At 34.2% G+C, this 20121-nt stretch overlaps 2 protein-coding genes across 3 annotated transcripts in view; one reads left to right on the top strand and one right to left on the bottom strand.

The window, feature by feature from the left end:
• The window catches only part of LOC114328131 (TRPL translocation defect protein 14), a 220050-nt gene that overhangs the window by 140658 nt on the left and 59271 nt on the right, over positions 1-20121 (top strand). The window lies entirely within an intron of this gene.
• Positions 7190-8644, bottom strand: LOC126883080 (uncharacterized). The gene is made up of 2 exons (XM_050648309.1): positions 7538-8644; positions 7190-7493 (listed from the first exon to the last, which is right to left on the bottom strand). Exons 1-2 carry the CDS (start codon positions 8399-8401, stop codon positions 7482-7484), a joined length of 876 nt encoding a protein of 291 aa, XP_050504266.1. The 5' UTR covers positions 8402-8644; the 3' UTR covers positions 7190-7481.

Raw genomic sequence — 20121 nt, 5'->3', positions numbered from 1 at the left:
TGACGTTGCAGGGAACGGTGCAAGAAGCGAGAACCCGGGGAAGAACACACAAGATATGTGGACTACTTAAAATAGGAAGAAAAGCTCGTTGAGCTTCTCCAGACAATTCTGCTGGAGGCTGACGTTGCAGGGAACGGTGCAAGAAGCGAGAACCCGGGGAAGAACACACAAGATATGTGGACTACATTACAAACCTTACAGTGGAGCCCCACTAAACCATTGCTTCAGAGTTGCAGCAAACGGAGAAAGATGGAAAAAATCAAGAAAGATCATTAAGAATTCAAAATGGAGGATATCCGAACAACGGCGTAACCAGGATGATCCTAAAGGGGGGGGGGGTTACAACTACTGGAGGGTCTCTGTGGGGTATGGAATTAATCGGGGTGTTAAGCGTATAGGTAGAGCTGAAAGTACATCCCAATGTGTCCGAACCAGGCGAATGCCTCGGAAAAGAAGATTTCCTCTATATATTGTTCGATGTACTCGTAGATTCCTTGCCAATCTTTATTCTTGTCTTTCTCCGTTTTTATCTTCGAACTTCTGTATTTACTTCTAGTTCTTCTTGATGTGCCTACTTCTGGTGAGTGTTGGCGATTATCATGGCAATATTTATCGGAAAAGTTGCACATATTTTGTGTTAACCAGATTCTGAGTTTTTTTACCAGCATATTCTTCTTCCTGAAGCCTTCGTTTTCCAAATATTTTTCCTTGTCTTCTTTTTCTTTGGGTACCGTCTCCTCTAAGGAGGTTAGTAATTATCACAGGTATTTTCACTTTTGATATTGCAGCTCTGAACAAGTCGATGGAACTGCAATTATACCACTTTCTCAGATTGTTGAGCCAGGACATGCGTCTTCTTCCAATACTTCGTTTTCCCTGTATTTTTCCCTGCATTATGGTTTGTAGCATCACATATTTATCCCCTCTCATAACGTGGCCGAGATATTATAACTTTCTAATCTTAATTGTATGATTTCCTTTTCTTTTTTCGTCTTTCTGAGGACCTCAACATTTATTATTCGGTCTACCCAACTTATTTTTTATATTCTTAGGTAGGTTCACATCTCGAATGCTTCAAGTCGATCGCTTATTTCTTTCTTCAAGGTCCAGGCCTCCACCCCATACAGCAACACCGAAAACACATATGAACAATATTCTTATTTTGACGAGATTTTTCCTTGTAGAGTGGCATATCTGCGTTCATTTAGTATAATGTGTCCGAAGTAGTGATGTTAGAAGAGAATATTCTCGGGAATATTCTCGGCCAGAAAATTCTCTCGAGAATATTCTCGGCAAAAATTTTCTATATTTTCAAAAACCGAGACAAAAATAAAAACTAGGTACGGGTCAAATTATTATTATTTAAAAAATATGTAGATACACTAAGCATCAAAATTAACGCACCACCTTAAAAATGGGACATTTTTGATGTCTCTTATTTCCTAAACCTGTTTTCCGATTTAAGTGACTTTTTTAGTATATTATAGCTTTATTCTTCAAGAATGTCGATGTAATAATATTGTTGCTAAACAGTTAAGTGTCATTGTCTACCGGGCAGTACCGGGTGTAACAATGATAATGTGATTTTTCCTCAAAGTTTTATTTGTATACCTGACGATTTATGTATTGTTCTGAAACTGGTTGAGATATGCAAATGGAATCTGGTACGATTTAAGAGGTAGTTATTGCGCATTTTTTGACATACAATTAAGAATTTTATATTCACCATTAGCGTGCATACGGGTATAACCATTTTAGATACATCCCTTATGCACGCCAATAGTGAATATAAAATTCTTAATTGTATGTAAAAAAATGTGCAATAACCACCTCTTAAAACCTACCAAATTTCATTTGCATACCTCAACTGGTTTTAGAGCAATAAATAAATCGTCAGTTTGTAAGAAAAAATTCAACATCCCGTATCTCGGAAACGAAGCATTTGCGGGCATATGTTTATAAAGCAAACGACCATTATTTTTTATGTAGAATTATCCCTTAAAGTTTGTCGCACTTATTTAGAAATACCCTGTACTGATGAACATGGCTAGTTGTTAAAGTACCTAACTTTTTTATTATCCAACATAAGCGAATGAATCAAAAAGCAAAATGTTAAGAAAGCCTAAGACCCTAAGGCTACAGTTGAGTTTTAATTTTAATATTTTATATACGCTAGAATATTCCACAGGGTGTTCCAAACTTTGAGGAAAAAACCTGTTTAGCAACAATATTATTACATCGATATTCTTAAAGAATAAAGCTATAATATACTAAAAAATCACTCAAATCGGACAACAAGTTTAGGAAATACGAGACATCAAAAATGTCCCATTTTTAATGTGGTGCGTTAATTTTAATGCTTAGTGTATATTGTTTTTGCCAATCCCATGAACCACTAGCAAGGGTGTTTACAATGTCAATATTTATTGTTTTGGTGCAATATTGTATATATCCAATCCTGTTACTCCGTGAAGGAGCATAGGGCATCCACGAAGCTTCTCCATTCTCCTCTATTTCTGGCCATGGTTGCTATTTCTCCCCAGGTTTTCTTCATACTTTTGTGGTCTTCTTCAACGGTACTCCTCCATGTTTTGGTCGGTCGTCCTCTGCTTCTTCGTCCTACTGCATTCCATTTGAGTGCCTGTTTTGTTATGTCTGCATTTTCTTTCCTCAGTGTGTGTCCCAGCCAGTTCCAAATCTTTTCCTCTTTATTGTTGTTCTGATGGGTTCTTGTTTGGTTTTTTTCCATAGTGCTACATTTGTTATGATATTGGGCCAGTATACCTTTAGAATTTTACGTAGACATCTATTTACAAAAACTTGGGATTTTATTTACATTTCCGTCAGTTATTGCCCATGTTTCACTCCCATAAAGTAGCACAGTTCTCACGTTACTATTTTGGCTGATCTGTGTTGATCTCCATATATTTGCGAGGGTTCCAAAGGCTTGTTGTGCTTTTCGTATTCTTTGTTTAATATCTGCTTGAGCTCCACCTTTTGCACTGATTATACTGCCTAGGTAGCAAAATTCTTGAACCTGTTTTATTTCTTGTTGGTTGATGTATAGTTTGTCACAGTTAGTTACTCCTATTCTCATCTCTACTGTCTTGTTCGTGTTGATTTTAAGACCCACTTCTGCCGATTTCACCTCTAGCTTCCTTAACATGTTCTTCATATCATCTATTGTGTTCGCTACGAAACAGATATCATCTGCGTATTCCATATCTGCTAGTTTCTTGTTCTGAAGGTAGTTCCAAGGGATCCCATTTTTTCTTTCAATTGTTTTTTCCAGTATATGATTAAGACATATATTGAAGAGCAAAGGTGACAGTATGCAACCTTGTTTTAAACCTACTTCAATTGGTATTTTATCTGTCATTTGCCCTTTATGCAATACCTGACATGTTGTTTGCTGATACATCATTTTGATTATTCCAATGATCTTTGGAGGTAATCTATTTAGTCTTAAGATTTTCCACAGGGCTGTATGTTTTATGCTGTCGAAGGCTTTAGCAAAGTCTATAAAGGCCATTATCAAGGCTGCGTTCTTCTCTATAGTTTCGTCTACGATGATTCTTGCCGTCGAGATTTGGTCTATACAGGATCTTCCCCTTCTGAAACCCGCTTGTTCTTTTCTGAGAGTTTTGTCTATTATATTGTTGATTCTTTGATGAACAATAAATGCTAATATTTTATTTATGGAACATAACAGCGTTATTCCTCTCCAGTTTTCGCATAGCTGTACGTCCCCTTTTTTTGGAAGCTTGACTATAATTCCATTATTCCATTCCTTAGGTAGGATTTCTTCAGTCCATACATCTGCTAATAATGGTGCTATTAGGTCCACGGTTCTCTCAGTGTCCGCTTTCCACAGTTCTGCTGGGATATCGTCCATTCCCGCTGCTTTGTTGTTCCTCAGGTGCCGGATTGCTTTCAGCTATTTCTTTTTTCGTTAGAATTTCCTCGTTTATCCTTAGATAATTTTCATTTGGCTCTACGTCGTTACCCTCTTGGAACGGCGGCTCATTTTCTTCTTCTGTCATAAGCTCGCTATAGTACTCATGCCATCTTCGTGTTTGCTCTTCAGTTGTTGTAAGCAGTTGTCCTTGTTTGTCTTTTAGTGGTTTGTCACTGTTGAAGTTCTTGTTTGCAAGACGTTTAGTGGTTCTATATAGCTCTCTCTGATTATTTGTTTCGGCTGCCTCTTCTGCTAAGCGCGCCATCTTCTCTGTCCATTTTCTTTTGTCATTTCTAGCGCTCTTTTTTACTTGTTTATTTGTATCTGCATAATCTTGGGTTATTCTGATTCTATCTTCTAATTTTTGTATTCTATTTAAATTAAATTAAATTAATATTTATTGACGGAAAACTCCATTTTACAATTAAAATTAAAAGTCAAAATTAAACATTGAACACAAGTTAACTTACATTACTTACAATTAAACTAATGACATCAAAAAATTAAAATCAAATTAAAATAATTCACGTGAAATAGTCCTTTTAAAAGCATTTAGTGTGACTCCCATAAAGTCTATATTTGGAAACTCATTTACACTAGAAACAATTCTATTTAAAGGCATATTTTCTACATGACGTGTATTGCACGATCTAGCGGATAGCAAGGGACATCTTCTCAAATTCCTAGCTGGAACATAAAAATCTATTCGACCCAGAATGCTAGGTGCAACAATAATACCATTTAACACCTTAAATACGAAATTAAGGTCAAAGTATCGCCTGCGATCCTCTAGACGGTGCAAATGAAACATCTGCATGACCTGACTGGAATTCAATTGCATTCCTCTAGTACCTAATCTATACCGCAGATATCTAACGAATTTATTTTGAATCGATTCAATTCGATATTTGTGATTCTCATAACTTGGACTCCAAATCACTGAACAATACTCTATTAATGAACGAACATAACTCAAAAACAATCTCACAATTACAAACAAATTATTAAAATCATATGACATTCTGATGACTAACCCTAATGTCCGATTAGCACGCGCAATAATGGCATCATAATGGTCCACGAAACTTAGCTTACTATCCAGCAACACACCTAAATCCTTAATTACCTGAACCCTAGATAAATCCACATTTCCTATCTTGTATTTAAAATCACTGGTGGTCTTATTACGTGAAAAAATAATATATGAGCATTTCGAAGCATTCAATCTAAGATTATTTTCCTGGCACCAATGTACTAAAGAATCCAAGTCTCTCTGCAAACCCTCACAATCAGATTCTGACCTAATGCATTTAAATATCTTCAAGTCGTCTGCAAATATCAGATATTCAGATTTAAAGTTCCTACCAATATCATTTACCAACAACGGAAAAAGCTTAGGACCCAAATGGGAACCCTGCGGAACCCCTGACACGGCTTCAAATCCATTAGAAACACAGCCTGCTGATCTTACTTGCAATGTTCTTCCTTGCAAATACGAAGTAAACCAAGCTAATAAAGAACCAGTGATACCAAAGTTTCTCAGCTTTGCAATTAAGACATTATGATCTAGTAGGTCAAAGGCCTTACTGAAATCGGTGTATATAGAGTGCACCTCGTAACCCTCATCCATTGCTGTACCTATACTATCGATATACAAAAAGAGGTTAGTGAGAGTAGAACGTCCGCCTACAAATCCATGTTGGTTGTCCGTAATAATGTTCCTAAAACAATTATCCAAACTTGGCAAAACCATTTTTTCAAATACTTTAGATAAGGCTGACTGAATACAAACTGGCCGATAATTTTTGATATCACTATGATCTCCTGCCTTGAAAATAGGACACACAAAGGAATGTTTCCATCTGTTCGGGAAAATTCCCGTCTGGAGAGATTTATTAAGAACATATACTAATGGTTCACACAAGGACACTGCACTTTCTCTTAGGAACAAATTCGGTATCAAATCAGGGCCAGCCCCTTTATTGACATTTAATGACAACAACACATTCAGTAAATTGTCAAAAGTGACTTCGAGGTTACTAATTTCCACCTCCAGCTGTTGTGAGAAAATTTCATTACTCTCCAGGTTATCCAGAGATTTACCATTAAAAGTGCTGTATACAGTACCAAAATGTTTCGCAAACAACTCTGTTATTTTTTGTTCGTCATTCTCACTTTCCTCACCTAGAAACATAGAGCCAGGGAGAGCACCATGTCCGTTGGTTTTATTTTTGATGAACTTCCAAAATTCACCAGCGTTCTCATTTATTCTCACTTCCATCTTTGAAACGTAAGCATTGTAAGACTGCTCAGTGAGTGATGAGCATTCATCTCTCAAATTTTTAAATTCAATATAGTGGTGATACTTATTTGTAGTTTTATATTTTTTATGCGCAATCTTTTTGGCAATGACTTTACTCTTAAGTTCAGATGAGAACCAAACAGGAAAATTCGATCTTTTTACAGATATCTTTGGTACAAAAAGTTCAATTGCGTTCCAAATAATGGAATAAAAAGCATCTAAAATGTCATTTACATCCTCTAAACAGTACAACTCAATCCAATTGATCTGAAGCAAATAATTATTCAAGGCACCATAATCCGCCTTGTGAAAGTTATAATAAATATTAGTTTCCAAACTGATATATTGATTATCAAATAATATTAATGCTTCAAGTGAGGGATGATACCTGTCACACGTCATTAAAGCTTCCGCTTTTTTTAGATTTAAATAAGTATCAGAGAAACACAGATCAAGAATTGAGTCATACTGGTTTTTAAAATAATTATATTGACCTAATCCTAAAAAATTGAACTCATCACAAAACAAAACTTCAGTATCATTACTTATATTTTTAGCAGTCGTCTCACCGTCCCATATCAGATTTGGTAGATTATAATCCCCAAATAATACTAGTTTAGAATCTTTATACTTATTCATAATTAGTTTTACAGTATCAATGTGATTGGAATAAACATCCAATCTAGATCTGGGCGGAATGTAGACACAGCCAAAAACATATTTAATGCAATTAATAGTAATTCCAGCAAAAACCTGTTCTACATTTGAACTGGCAATTTCCACTAGACAAGAACTGATATCACTTCTAACTGCAATTAACACTCCACCTCCTCTTGATTTCTCGCTGGAAATATGATCACGGTCCCGACGGTATACGGTATATAAATCACAGAAAACTTCATTACTTTTAATTTCAGGACCAAGCCAACTCTCTGTTAGGAAAATAACGTCATATGTTGCTGAACAGGATGTCAAATATATGTCCTTTAGCTTCGTACGCAGACCACGCACATTTTGGTAGTAAAGTGATAGACTATTCATACTTATGTTCGCATTTGGGAGTTTTTTGGATTCTGGTGGTTTTGTTCTTTTACCTTTGAAATAAACGGGTTACCATTCTTGTATCGTATTGCCAAGTTTGATTCACCATTTCTTCTACGCCTATCAAGTTCTTCATATAATTTCTTGAGATGATTTCGTTGCATTTGAGTAAGATCTGATTTAATCAATATGCTCGATGGCTTCAACTTATGTTTGTTTTTAAGACATGGAATCACTGTGGTATTATTTTGAAAAATTACCTTAAGTGGTCTTGGCCTGTCACTACTGCTATTACCACGTCCTACCCTCAAAACCTTAAACTCAGTTGCTCCAACCTCCAGTTTCGTTAGTACTTCTCGAATATTTGCCTTGTCATGATCTATTCTCTCATTAGTAACCTTAGATTGGCTCTCATCAACATTATAGATTAGTATATTTTTAGATCGACTACTTCTATCTTCTAATTCCAGGAACATATCTTGCTCATCTTTGATAATAGATACACTTTGATTTCTTATCTCTTCACTTCCATTTCCACACATGGTTTCAATTTTTTCTTGTAACCCTTCAAGTTTCTTTTCTAAAGTTTCAACTTTCGCCTCATTAGATTTTACAGACGCTTTAATTGTATCTATTGTTGCCTGCACTTCAGTCCTCTGATTTAACAATAGGTTAATTATGTGAACAATAACTACTAGTACATCTTTATTGGTAGTGGTACTTTTCTTTAATAAATTATTTATTTCATCCTTGATTGCAGTTTCACTCTCTACAGCATCCACAGTATTGCACAGTAGACTTGAAAAATCAGCATTGGGCACCTGTTTTCCATTGTCAGCACTTTCTTTTGATACCGAATTTTTCCGGCTATTTGAAGCAGAATTCAAAGATAATCTTTTCACCACCGTCTCTTTGCATACTTTACATTCCCAGTTATGCGATTTAGTTTTGCGAAAGTCAGCACAGATTTTTTCATATTCACTTTTAGTCAAACCCGTGCATCCCTTATGGACCCATGAGCAACAAGTGATACACTCAATGGAAATTTGCTTTGGTTTAACCTCCCGGTCACAATAAAAACAAATGCACACACTTGCCATCTTCCAAATATAATGTCTTATTATCTTAATAATCAGTCACCTCAACTCCTGGCCTAATTCTAATTATCTTCAAATAAATTGGTAATGACACAAAAAAGTCAGATCAGTTTTTAGTCAGTTGTTATCAGTCTTCCTTAATTACTATCAATTTAATACTTGCTTAATATTTACAATATTGATGTCAAATCTTATTATATTTTTGAGCTCAACCTTTCATAAGAAAGTCCTGGAATTTTCCTTTTGATAGGTATAAGTTTCTCCTCTAAATTTAACGTATTTCACAATAAAATCACGTATTTTCTGGAGCCCATGTGCACATGTTTACAATCACACTAATACTCTTAGTTCGGCTTTTAAGTCTTTCCTCTTTTTTATCAGTTGCCATGTGTTATCACTTAGCCACTCTGATTTCTTTTCTTCGTTGTAGCCCAACACTTCTTGTGCGGTTTGGTGTACAGCCTCTTTGATCATCTCCCATTTGTTTGCTATATTTGTCTGTGTGTTGTTTACAGTTTCTGTGTTCAACTTTATTTTGTTACTCCACATTTTTTGGGTTTCACTGTCTTTCAGTCGTTGTATATTGTATCTTCTTCGTTTGTTATATTGTTTACTCCCGCGTTTTGCTTTAATTTTTACTTTTATTTCTGCTATTAGTAGGTGGTGATCACTTCCTACATCTGCTGATCTTTTATTTCGTACATCTAGAAGGCTACTTCTCCATTTTTTATTAATCAAAATGTGGTCTATTTGATTTTGCGTTTTATTATCTGGTGATATCCAGGTTATTTTGTGGCAGTCTTTGTGTGGAAAAATCGTTCCTCCAATGACAAGATTGTTTTCTAGGCTAAGTTCTATGAGTTTCTCTCCATTGTTGTTTCTATTCCCTAGTCCATGTGTTCCCATGCATGTTTCCACTCCCTTGTTGTCTTTGCCAACTTTCGCGTTCAGATCTCCCATGACTACTAGTATATCTCCTTTGTTCACCTTTCCGATAGTATCTGTTAATTGTTGGTAGAAATTTTCTTTCTCATCTTCTGCGCTTACCTCTGTCGGTGCGTAACATTGAATAATGGTTATCTTTCTTATTTGAGAATTGAATTGTGCTACTATTAGTATTGGTGCAATACTAACGTGCAAATATTTAGAATGGTGTTCATTTAAACAGAGAAGAACAAGTTGAGGAAACTGAGTTTGTAGATAATTTAGCAACTTTAAAGTATGGTGATGAGTCGGCTGAAATAATGGCAGATTTGGCACTTTATCGGTCTAAGGAGGGATTTTTTGGAAAACTATACGTTGTAAAATCAATTGAAAAACTAGACTTAATCATATGGTGAAAAGGTACATGTTTCGGAACCAAATTAACTAATAGTAGTTGATATAAGCATGCCTTCATCCAGTGCAGCGACTTAAAGAAGTTTCAGTACTTATGGTTTTTTTATCCACTCCTCTAAAGAAACCGACTCACTGCTGAACGGGCTCGTAAGGTAACTTTTATTGCTCACAATTTAAAATTGTTAGACGTAGACCAATCCATGACTGAGCTAATCACTCGTGAAAAACAAAATTCCACAACTCATCAGTACATTGAAATGCAGATTGTAGATGACTAGGATGAGCTAATGATAGAAATAGATTCTGAATCTGAGGTCTCATCTTTTATCATACCACATCGATTATTTTCTGTTAAGAAGAAAATTTCATTTTCTTATCAAAGAAATTTTGTGTTTTCTGTTGTTTTTGTATTTTTTTATATACAAAGAACAGTGTTGTTTCGTCTCATAACTTTGTATATAAGATCATGATTTTTAAAACCCTATTTTTCATCTTCAACAATATTCTTAAGTGCGTCATGGGGTTCATTCTCAGAAAATTCTCCATATCGAGAATATGCTCGAAAATATTCTCCGATTTTTCATTCTCGAGAATTTTCCAACACTATAAAGTCGAAATTCAATAGGATTGTCAGGGTATCGCTTAAAAATGATAGCCTCTGGAGAGGCCTGAGACGAGAGACGAGTGTAGTTTAATCGGGGTGTGAACATTTTTAAAATAAGGGAAAATAAGGGCCAATAAAAATTAAATATATAGCCGCTTACCATCAAGTATTTACGAAATACAGAATGTCCGCCCTGACAATCCTATTGAATTTAAAGTATAGTCCGAAGTATTGTAATTTTTGAGATTTGATGGTGGTCAGTTAGTACCTCTCGGTACTTCATTTTTCTAGATCTTTATTCACATAGCCATGTGTGACTCGGCCAGTCCACGGAATCTTCAGTATTCTTCGATACAGCCACATCTCAAATACTTCCAATCTTCTGCACACATATTCGTGAAAGGTCCACGATTCAACGCCATAAAAAGCTCAGAGAAGACGTAGCATCAGAGCATTCTTACTTTTATACCAAGAGAGAGGTTGTGGCTCTTGAAGAAGGCCTCCATCCGGATGAAGGTGGATTTAGCTTTTCCGATACGCACTCTTATCTCCTGGTTGTTGGTCCACTCTTCATTTGAGGGGCTCGGTAGTAAACAATGGTAAGGGACAAATTTTGATTTTTCGCGAAATAGTATGTAAAAGATGGCAAGGGACATGGCAAAGCAGAAAATTTTACTTAGTTTATCCTCCTAATAATAGATGGAGCCAAATTAATTTCTTAAAATTTGTTAAGGGACATGCATAAGCATGAAAATAATGTTATGTGTCCATAATAATGCAGGTTGTTCAAATCTAAATGAATTTTTTGCTGTTATCAGTGACAATTCTGAAAGCTACGATGATTGCAACTCAGATAAAGATCCTGAATTTCAAATATTTAGTGAAGAGCTTGGTCAAGTTTCTACAAAGAAGACAATTTCTTTATATGCTTAGAATAAATGATCGCAAGTAAAAAATGGTGAGGGATGTACTTAACATTGTTTACATCCACGTTCACTTTGCATAAAAACTTAACATTTTTTACTTGCAAACATGAAAATAAATTCTCTCCAGCGCTGTATTATTATTTTTATTTAAACGTTTTAGAAAACCTGAAAGATGTAAAATCATTTTGGGAATTGATACCAGCTGTTTGTACCTACCAAATTATGTTAAGTCAACACCACTTAACACGTTACGTTAAACTATTTCAAATATTTTAGGTAAACAATGTTAAGTTGTAGTTCATATTTTCATACTTTTCTAATTAATCATTATAAAAAAATATTTGGTTTTGGCGTTTAGGTCAATTGACGCCCTAGGCAATTCTCTAGTAGCCGCCCTTCAAGCATGTACCATTTTTGCGAAAAAAAAAATTGAAAGCAGATTTTTTTATTTAAAGAAGAATACATAAAAATTGTCATTCCAGTTCGATCATATCAGATTTCTTTCTTGATTTTTCTTTGGAAAAATCATCTATAATGTCGTCATATAATTTATCACCTTTGTTACCTCACTTTCTATGGACAAAATCGACAAATTGTTAAGTAGTTCTTGCGTCATACTTGATCGGAAATTATTTTCATGACTATTTTAAATTCTTAACATTTTCGAAAATGACCTTTCAGCGGACACGTTGGTTGGCAACTGGGAGGCACAAATAAATGCGCAAAGCAATATCAAAATTAGGGAAAATATCTTTCAATCCACTCTTCTTTAAATATTTAGGTATGTCAATTATTGGTGATTGGTGATTTTATCGTGGTATCCAAATGAACCTTTAAGTGAATGCATTCATGTATGAATGATGTAGGTATCTATTAGTGCAGTCAGTGAGGGTATTTGGCTCCGAATTCCATCTTACTGCATCAATTTACTTGATATTTTCACTGTAAGTAGGAAATAGCTCAAGAAACAAAGTCTACGCTATATCCTATGACGCTTTTAACTTACGGGTAGTTCCCACCCGTTCTCGGGGGTGGAATTTTTGTTATCAAACTAACACTGGAAGTGGCCAGAGAAACCTAATTCTAAGCAATAACTGTTTTATAAATTTTTATGAAAACTCAATACTTTTTGAGTTATTCGTGGTTAAAAATTTGCCATTTTCATTGAAAAATGACACTTTTCGGATACTATTTATTTGGGAATACCATAAAAGTTGTGCATCTAACGAAAAAAACTATATAAAACATTTTTGTAGTTTATGAAAAATCAGAGAGATTCATTTTTTCATAAATCTTCTAGTTTTAATAAAAAGAGAAGTAGGTGGAAAAAGATTTTTTTTGGTGCATGCTCAAATCGGTGTATTCAACTTAAAATAACAGAGAAATTGTCGATTTTAGGGGTATAATGCTACGATACCTTTTGTAGTGCTTGAAAAGACCTTAAAACGAGAACTGTTAAATGTCGGTTACTTCAAACTAAGCGAGATATGGTACAAAAAAACTTATGACTAATGTATTTTAAGGCAAAATGAGACCATTAAAATTAACCCCTCATCCACCAGAATTTAAATGCATCATTTTTCTTCTAGAATACCTTCTACTATAATGTTATTTCTATATTCAAAAAGTTGGACGGGTTTAAAATGAATGGTTTTTGAAAAGAAAAAGATCAAATTATAGAGCGCATTTTTAAATTTTCTTAAAAATCTTCCCTTTTCTCCATGTAATTCGAAAGTGATAAGAGATACGTAAAAAATACCTTACAAAAATGTAGGTTTTCTTTTAGATAACAATTTTATTTTTCTTTCATTACTGTATCACATTACGATGCAAAACGATGCATTTAAATCTGGTGGATGAGGGGTTAAAATAAATATACATACTTCGCATTTTATCTTAAAATAAATTAGTCATCCTTTTTTGTTGCACCATGTCTCGCTTAGTTTGAATGTATTAGAAATTTAACAGTGCGGTCGTTTTAAAGGTCTTTTCGGGCAGTACTTACAAAAGATATTGATAGCATTATACCCTTAAAATCGACCATTTCTCTGTTATTAAGTTGAACACATCCATTTGAGCATGCACAAAAAAAATTTCTTTTCACCTACAATATCTCTTTTTAGGTTATCACTAGAAGACTTATGAAGGAACGAATCTCTTTGATTTTTCGTAAGCTTATAGTTTTTTTTTTGTTAAATGCATAATTTTTAAGGTATTCGCAAAAAACCGTCCGAAAAGACGACATTTTTCAATGAAAATGGCAAATTTTCAACCACGAATAACCCAAAAGAATTCAGTTAAAAACATATAGAACAGTGCGCCCGTCGCCTTTGCGGTGCTGCCGACGGCCCAATAATCTATAAATTTACGACTTCTGTCCTTTTTGAATGAATAGTGTTAAGAAAATGCAATTTGTTTTCTAGAAATGAATGCCCACTTATATTCTATTGGTGGATGTACTATGTACTTAAATGTTATTCGATTTTAATTTCAATATACAAATATTTTTGTACAGTATTTTTGCCGCCCTAGGCAACTGCCTATATTGCCTAATGGATAAAGCAGCCCTGCGTATTAACAACATATTCAGCTAGTTTTAACATGCTTCATACTCTTATATTTTTTAATAAAAAATATAAGAATATTTTTTTCAAAATTCAACACTTCAAAACTCAAAACTTCTTTACTGCCCCTTACCATTTTTTACTGCCGGACCCCTCATTTATTATGATGATGAGGTAGTTGTAGTGCATCATTCTTTCTACTGGGGTTTGGTTGACGTAGAGTTCACCTTCCGTTATGTTATATCTTCTAGTGCTCCATGAAAATTATTAGCAGAATTTTATTTTCTTCAACGCATCACTTCCAAATCTTCTGATGCTTATTTTATATTCATCTAAATCCGTATTCGAAAATAAGAAGCAAATCAAGCCTTTGTCCAGTTTACTTGTAAACTGAAAACAATAATTAAAAAACAACAACAAAAATGGAACAAGGTATCATATGTCTTTAATAATAACTACAGGACGTGACTAGACATTTTTTGAATGATGCAATTTTTATATTCACATATAAATAAAACAGTTGAAAAAATGCAAAAGTTGTTACGAAATTATAAATTACGTGTATGTAAACAATAAAAAAATTACTTTAAGATTGCTGGCCTGATTTGGTTTTTATCTTTTATTAAAGATAAATTAGAAACCCAATCCAAATTGTTAGTCATTATTTCTTATTATCTGTCAGAACTATTAGTCCGTTCTTTAACGGTAAAATATTGCAAAACCTCTAAATTTTAAAGAACCGCTTGGATTGACATGAAATTTGGCATACACCTAGCTAACAAGTCAGAGAAAAAAAGTGATATTGTGCCGATATGTGCTTTTGCCCCGGGGGTGGTTTTCACCCCCTCTTGGAGGCGAAAAAATATTCGTCCAAAGAAAGTCAGGAAATGGATAAACTGGCTAATTTTAAGTAACTTTTGTTCTATAGAGTTTTTTTACTAAGTCAATACTTTTCGAGTTATTTGGCAGTGAATATGTTCATTTTTTCAACAAAATAACCACGCTTTTAGACGGTTTTTCGCAAATAACTCAAATAGTAAGTATTTTGTCGAAAAAACATTCTTGGCAAAAATATAGCCTGTAAGAAATTTAAAAAAAATGGTGTATATATCTCGTCTCTACACCTAGTAGAACTAGAGTTATAGCTAATGAAAGAAAAGGTTCATATTCGTCAAATTCTAAATGGAATACTTTAACGTGAAATAACCAAAAATGAAGCACATTTCGGGGGAAACTCATTACAACTTATTTAAAGTGTATAAAAAAATATTCATTTTTGTTTTATAAAAAAAAATTTCTAGCATCAAAATTAAACAAGTTACGCTCAAAATAAAGTTAGTCCCTTTTGGTTTTGGTAAAAAAATCGAGAAAATCACCCCCTAATTAGTATCTTAAATGAACTTAATCGTTACGACTTCACAAGTTTCTTGACTCGTGTATATATTGTTTATATGATCTGTAAGTTTCATCCGTTCAAAGTCCTTATTATTGAAAGGGCTGTAGTTAAAAGCGGTTGAACGAGTCACTGATCACGAATGTATGCAAATTTAGAAACACCAAATCTTAATCAATTTTTGTCTAACAGAAAAACAAAAAAATACATGATATTCAGAAAAGCAAATCTGACTTTTTTTGTTTTTCGAGATTTTTTGTATCTCTAACAATTTTTAAGTTATTTTGAAAAAAAGCATATTTTTCAAAATTTAAATTTTTAAAAATTTTACTTTGAAACCAAATTTTTTCAAAAATAAGCACTTTGAATCGATGAAACTTACAGATCATATAAACACAACATAAGTAAAATAATTTGTGGAGCGGTAACGATTAATTTCATTTAAATTGCTAATTAGGGGGTGGTCTTCCCGGTTTTTTTTTTGCAAAAACAAAAGGGACCAACTTTATTTTGAGCGTAACTTGCTTAAATTTAATGCTAGAAACTTCTTGTAAAAAGAGAAATAAAGCTTTTTTTAAACACTTTAAAAAAGTTATAATGAGTTTTCCCCAGAAAGTGCTTACTTTTTTTGATATTTCACGTCGAAAAATTCTATTTGAAATTTGGTAAATATGAATCTATTTTTCATTGGCTATAACTCTGGTTCTACGAGATCCAGAGACCTAACGCTTACACCATTTTTTTTACTTTTTTATAGGCTATATTTTTGCTAAGAACGGTTTTTTCGACAAAATACTTACTTTTTGAGTTATTTGCAAAAAACCGTCTAAAAATGTGGTTATTTTGTTGAAAAATGAACATATTCACTCGCAAATAACTCGAAAAGTGTTGACTTGGCGAAAAAGCTCTATAGAACAAAAGTTACTTAAAATTAGTCAGTTTATCCATTTCGGGACTTATCTCGAACATATATTTTTTCACCCCCGAGATGGGGTGAAACTCACCCCCAGGGCAAAAGCACACATCGGCACCATATCACTTTTTTTCTTCAACATGTTATCTATGCGTATGCCAAATTTCATGTCAATCCAAGCGGTTCTTTAAAATTTAGAGCAAAAACCGTGAAAAAATGGACTATATGTTAACAATGTTATTTTAATATCAGATTAAAAAATGTACGTCATTACTTGCTAATATCTATATAAATAAGTAGTCCAGGCTATATGCTCGCCCCGTTAGGTAAATTATTCCGATTCGTTTTTTGCTTACTCAAAAAGAGGTTCTTATAACAAATCCTCAGGGTGCCAAAAAATCAATTTTTGCACTTCGGATATTTTTTTAGATTCTTTGGGTCATTCTGAGCAAAAAAGGTATCTTGTGATTTTTCTCTAAAATTGATTGTTGTCGAGTTATATCCGATTTAAAATTTGAAAAACGCGAAAATGGCCATTTTCAAGGCTTAATAACTCGGTTAAAAATTATTATTATGAAAGTCAGAAAGTGACCAAATCAAAGTTTAAAGCCCCCCTATAGGATCCTGAAGAAAATTTTGTCATTATTTTATTACTAAGCTGTTATTTTTAATTATTAACGGCCGTCAATGTGAGTGCAAGTGAGATGCACCAGCACCATTGGACGGACGGAATGGTGCATCTCTTTCGCACTCACCATTGACGCGCTTAGCCCTCATTGTTAATGATTAAAAATAAGGTTTAGTTACTTTAGAAATAAAGTTTTAAACTTTAATTTGGTCACTTTCTGACTTCCATAATAATAATTTTTAACCGAGTTATTAAGCCTTGAAAATGGCTGTTTTCGTGTTTGTCAAATTTTAAATCGCGTATAACTCAACAACAATCAATTTTAGAGAAAAATCACAAGAGCTCATAATAATAAACGAAAGATCCTAAGAAAAATTTGTACGAAGTGATAAAATTTATTTTTCGAATTTGTTTGAAAAAAATTGTTTAACCTTCGTATGACCAAGGGGGTAAATTTTGACCCCAATGCAAGTTTTTATTTAATAATTCAGAAATATTTTCGTATATAATATCACAAGAGAGAAAATTTTGCCGGCAATATTTTCGACTGGTATGAAAGTTTGTTGCCTGGCAATTTTCGCGAATTAAATTTTGACTTAAATCACGAGACGTCAGTCGAGTGATTTTGTCAAAATTTCACAAGCGAAAATTACCAAAAGGCAACGAACTTGAATGAAACCAGGAGAAAATTTTGCCGGAAATAATTTTCTCTCGAATGATATTCGACAAGACTATTTCACGAGACAATTAATGCACCATATCAACGAAATATAATCTTTATTTCTTTATTTATTTATTTATCTTTATTTATTATCTGTCATAATTTTGTCGCTGAGATTTCACGTCGTTAAGGAGTTTTGTCACTAGGAAACGAAGCGTTGCTATGCCGTTTTATCAGTTAAAAACAGTCTAGTAAAATAGTCAATTTTAAACTCATTATTATTTTATTTGACTTTAATATCATTCTAGATACCCTCATATTTTGTAATAAAAAAAATTCCCCATATTTTACGAAAAAGAAAATATTTTCTGAATTTGGGGTCAAAGACGAACTCCCTTGGCCTTCCATGGTCCAATTTTATATTAAGTTAATACCTTCTATTATGTGGAATTGTATGTAAGAAACATTCCAATATTGAAAAAAAAATTGTTTGTTAAACCTGTGGCGACGTAAATTAGTGTCTATTTTAAAATTTCTTTAGTTCCAAGTTCAGGATGATAATTCCTGTTTTTATTCAGTTTTAATTAAAAATATGTTTTGGTAATGTTTATTTATCATTTATTGATACAATAGTAACATTACAATTACGTTTACATTATTTTATTTCTTAAAACAACTTAATTTTTTTGTCAATTGTCATTTTTGACCCCCGTTGGTCATCCGTGTAACAAACAAGGTTGGTCATCGGAAGGTTAAACAATTTTCCGACCACGGTATCGCCTGGTACCCCGTGGATTCGTTATAGTAGATCCATTTTATCTTTGCCCATGGGGCACGATTCATTTTCAAACAAAATTAAATCAAAACATAAAGTAAAACATACGCCGATGTGTATAGTATATAGTATACAGTACATATACAAAATGTATATATCTACCCATCGACGTTCGTTTCACTTTATGTTTTGACTTAATTTGTATGAAAATGAATCGTGACGCATGGGAAAAGTTAGAGTGGACGAACAATATAAAGACCTCTTTTTGAGTAAGTTTGTGCAAACAAATCGAATCGGAATAATTTATCTAACGGAGGCGAGCATACAGCCTGGACTAAAGCAAAGCAATTTCCAATGTCGATATAGATAAATTATATTTAAACACGAAAACCGATCAGGCTTGACAAGACAATATTTAAACGAAACTATTATAGCTATATAAAATATAGCGGTTTTTGATATTATTTGAATTATGTTTTTATTATCTAATCGTGATTGAAAGTAATTAAGTTATTCTAGAACAAATGTTTGATATTCTACTATAAAAAGTATGTTTTTATGCCTATATTTGAGAATCCAGTCAAGTCTAGTTTTATTTTATATTACAATGAAAATGATCGGGTGTTATCATGTGCTTTCTACGGTACAGGACAATATGACCCCCCAATTTGACTTCTCATCCTCCTTTTTGGTTCAATTTCCTGACTGGAATGAGTAGTTGGAACGAGAACCTGCACTGATTCGTCAGGACAGTCTCACCTGGTCTTCCAGACCGAGATCTTTGTGATTCTGGTATGTGCTCAGAAGATGATATTCCGGCCGCGGCTTATTCAGACAGGAAAATTTCTATGTGATATGACAGTCAAGCAGCGCTTCTGCTTGTTCTGGAAGCACTCAAAGTCATCTCGAAGCAGATTCTTGAATGCAGAGTGCACTGGCTGATGTTGCGCTGACCAAGGTCAACTTCCAGGACTCCTGGGCCAGTGGTGGAGGTATGAGACAGGCTAGGCTCCACATAGTGGGGCCATTCAAAAGTCTTACCGCCCAATTTTTCCTTCTAGACCGTAGAAGATGCTTTCTGGCGATCTGGATGCTTACCGGAAACTGTAGACTCAGGCTGTATCTACATCTGCTTGGATTGGCGGATAGTCTACGGTGCTGTCTATGCGATAAGGATGAGGAAACCTCCTCACATGTCCTCTGGAAGTGTCCGGCACTGGCCTACCAGAGGTGGCAGATTCTGTGTTCGGCCTTTATGCAACCGAGCAAAATAAAAAGTTACGCACAAAGAGTGGTAACGTTCTGTGAGGCCATACGGTTATTAAAGGATTAGATCCCGTTCACATGAGGAGCGCTTAACGCGCGTTTTGATAACCCGCGATTACAACTACATACATTTTACTTGAAACCGATTACATGCTAACGCGCGTTTTACGTCATTAAAACACGCGTTAGCATGTGAACGGTCTCAAGTAAAATGGATGTAGTTGTAATGGCGCGTTAAGCGCCTCTCATGTGAACGGATCTTAGACGTTCGGAACGGTAAGAAGAGCTGCTGATTCTATCAGATGATAATATGACAGCCCGGAACAGCCTGGGCACCCAAAACACCGAATGCCAGGCTCTTATGGGCCTAGTCCAGTGGCCGGCAAACTTTGTAGCCAAATAGCCAAATATGAACATTACAACAATTTAAAAAAAATTGGGAGCCAAATCTGCTTGTTCGGCAAGCTTTTATTACGCTAAATAAAACTGAAGGGTCTAGTCAGTCGGTTAAGATAGTGAAAAATGCTCCCAGCGATATTTCAAAAATAAAAGAACCACATGTTCTACATCAAAAAGTATTCGACCAAAAAAATGTTTAAACCCCTAGCCCCATCCATAACCCCCCAAAAAATGAAAATGTGTTTTTCGTTTTTTT

The sequence above is a fragment of the Diabrotica virgifera genome, chromosome 4 (assembly GCF_917563875.1).
Source record: "Diabrotica virgifera virgifera chromosome 4, PGI_DIABVI_V3a".
Taxonomy (NCBI): Eukaryota; Metazoa; Arthropoda; class Insecta; order Coleoptera; family Chrysomelidae; genus Diabrotica; species Diabrotica virgifera.
This window is presented reverse-complemented; position numbering and strand designations above follow the sequence as displayed.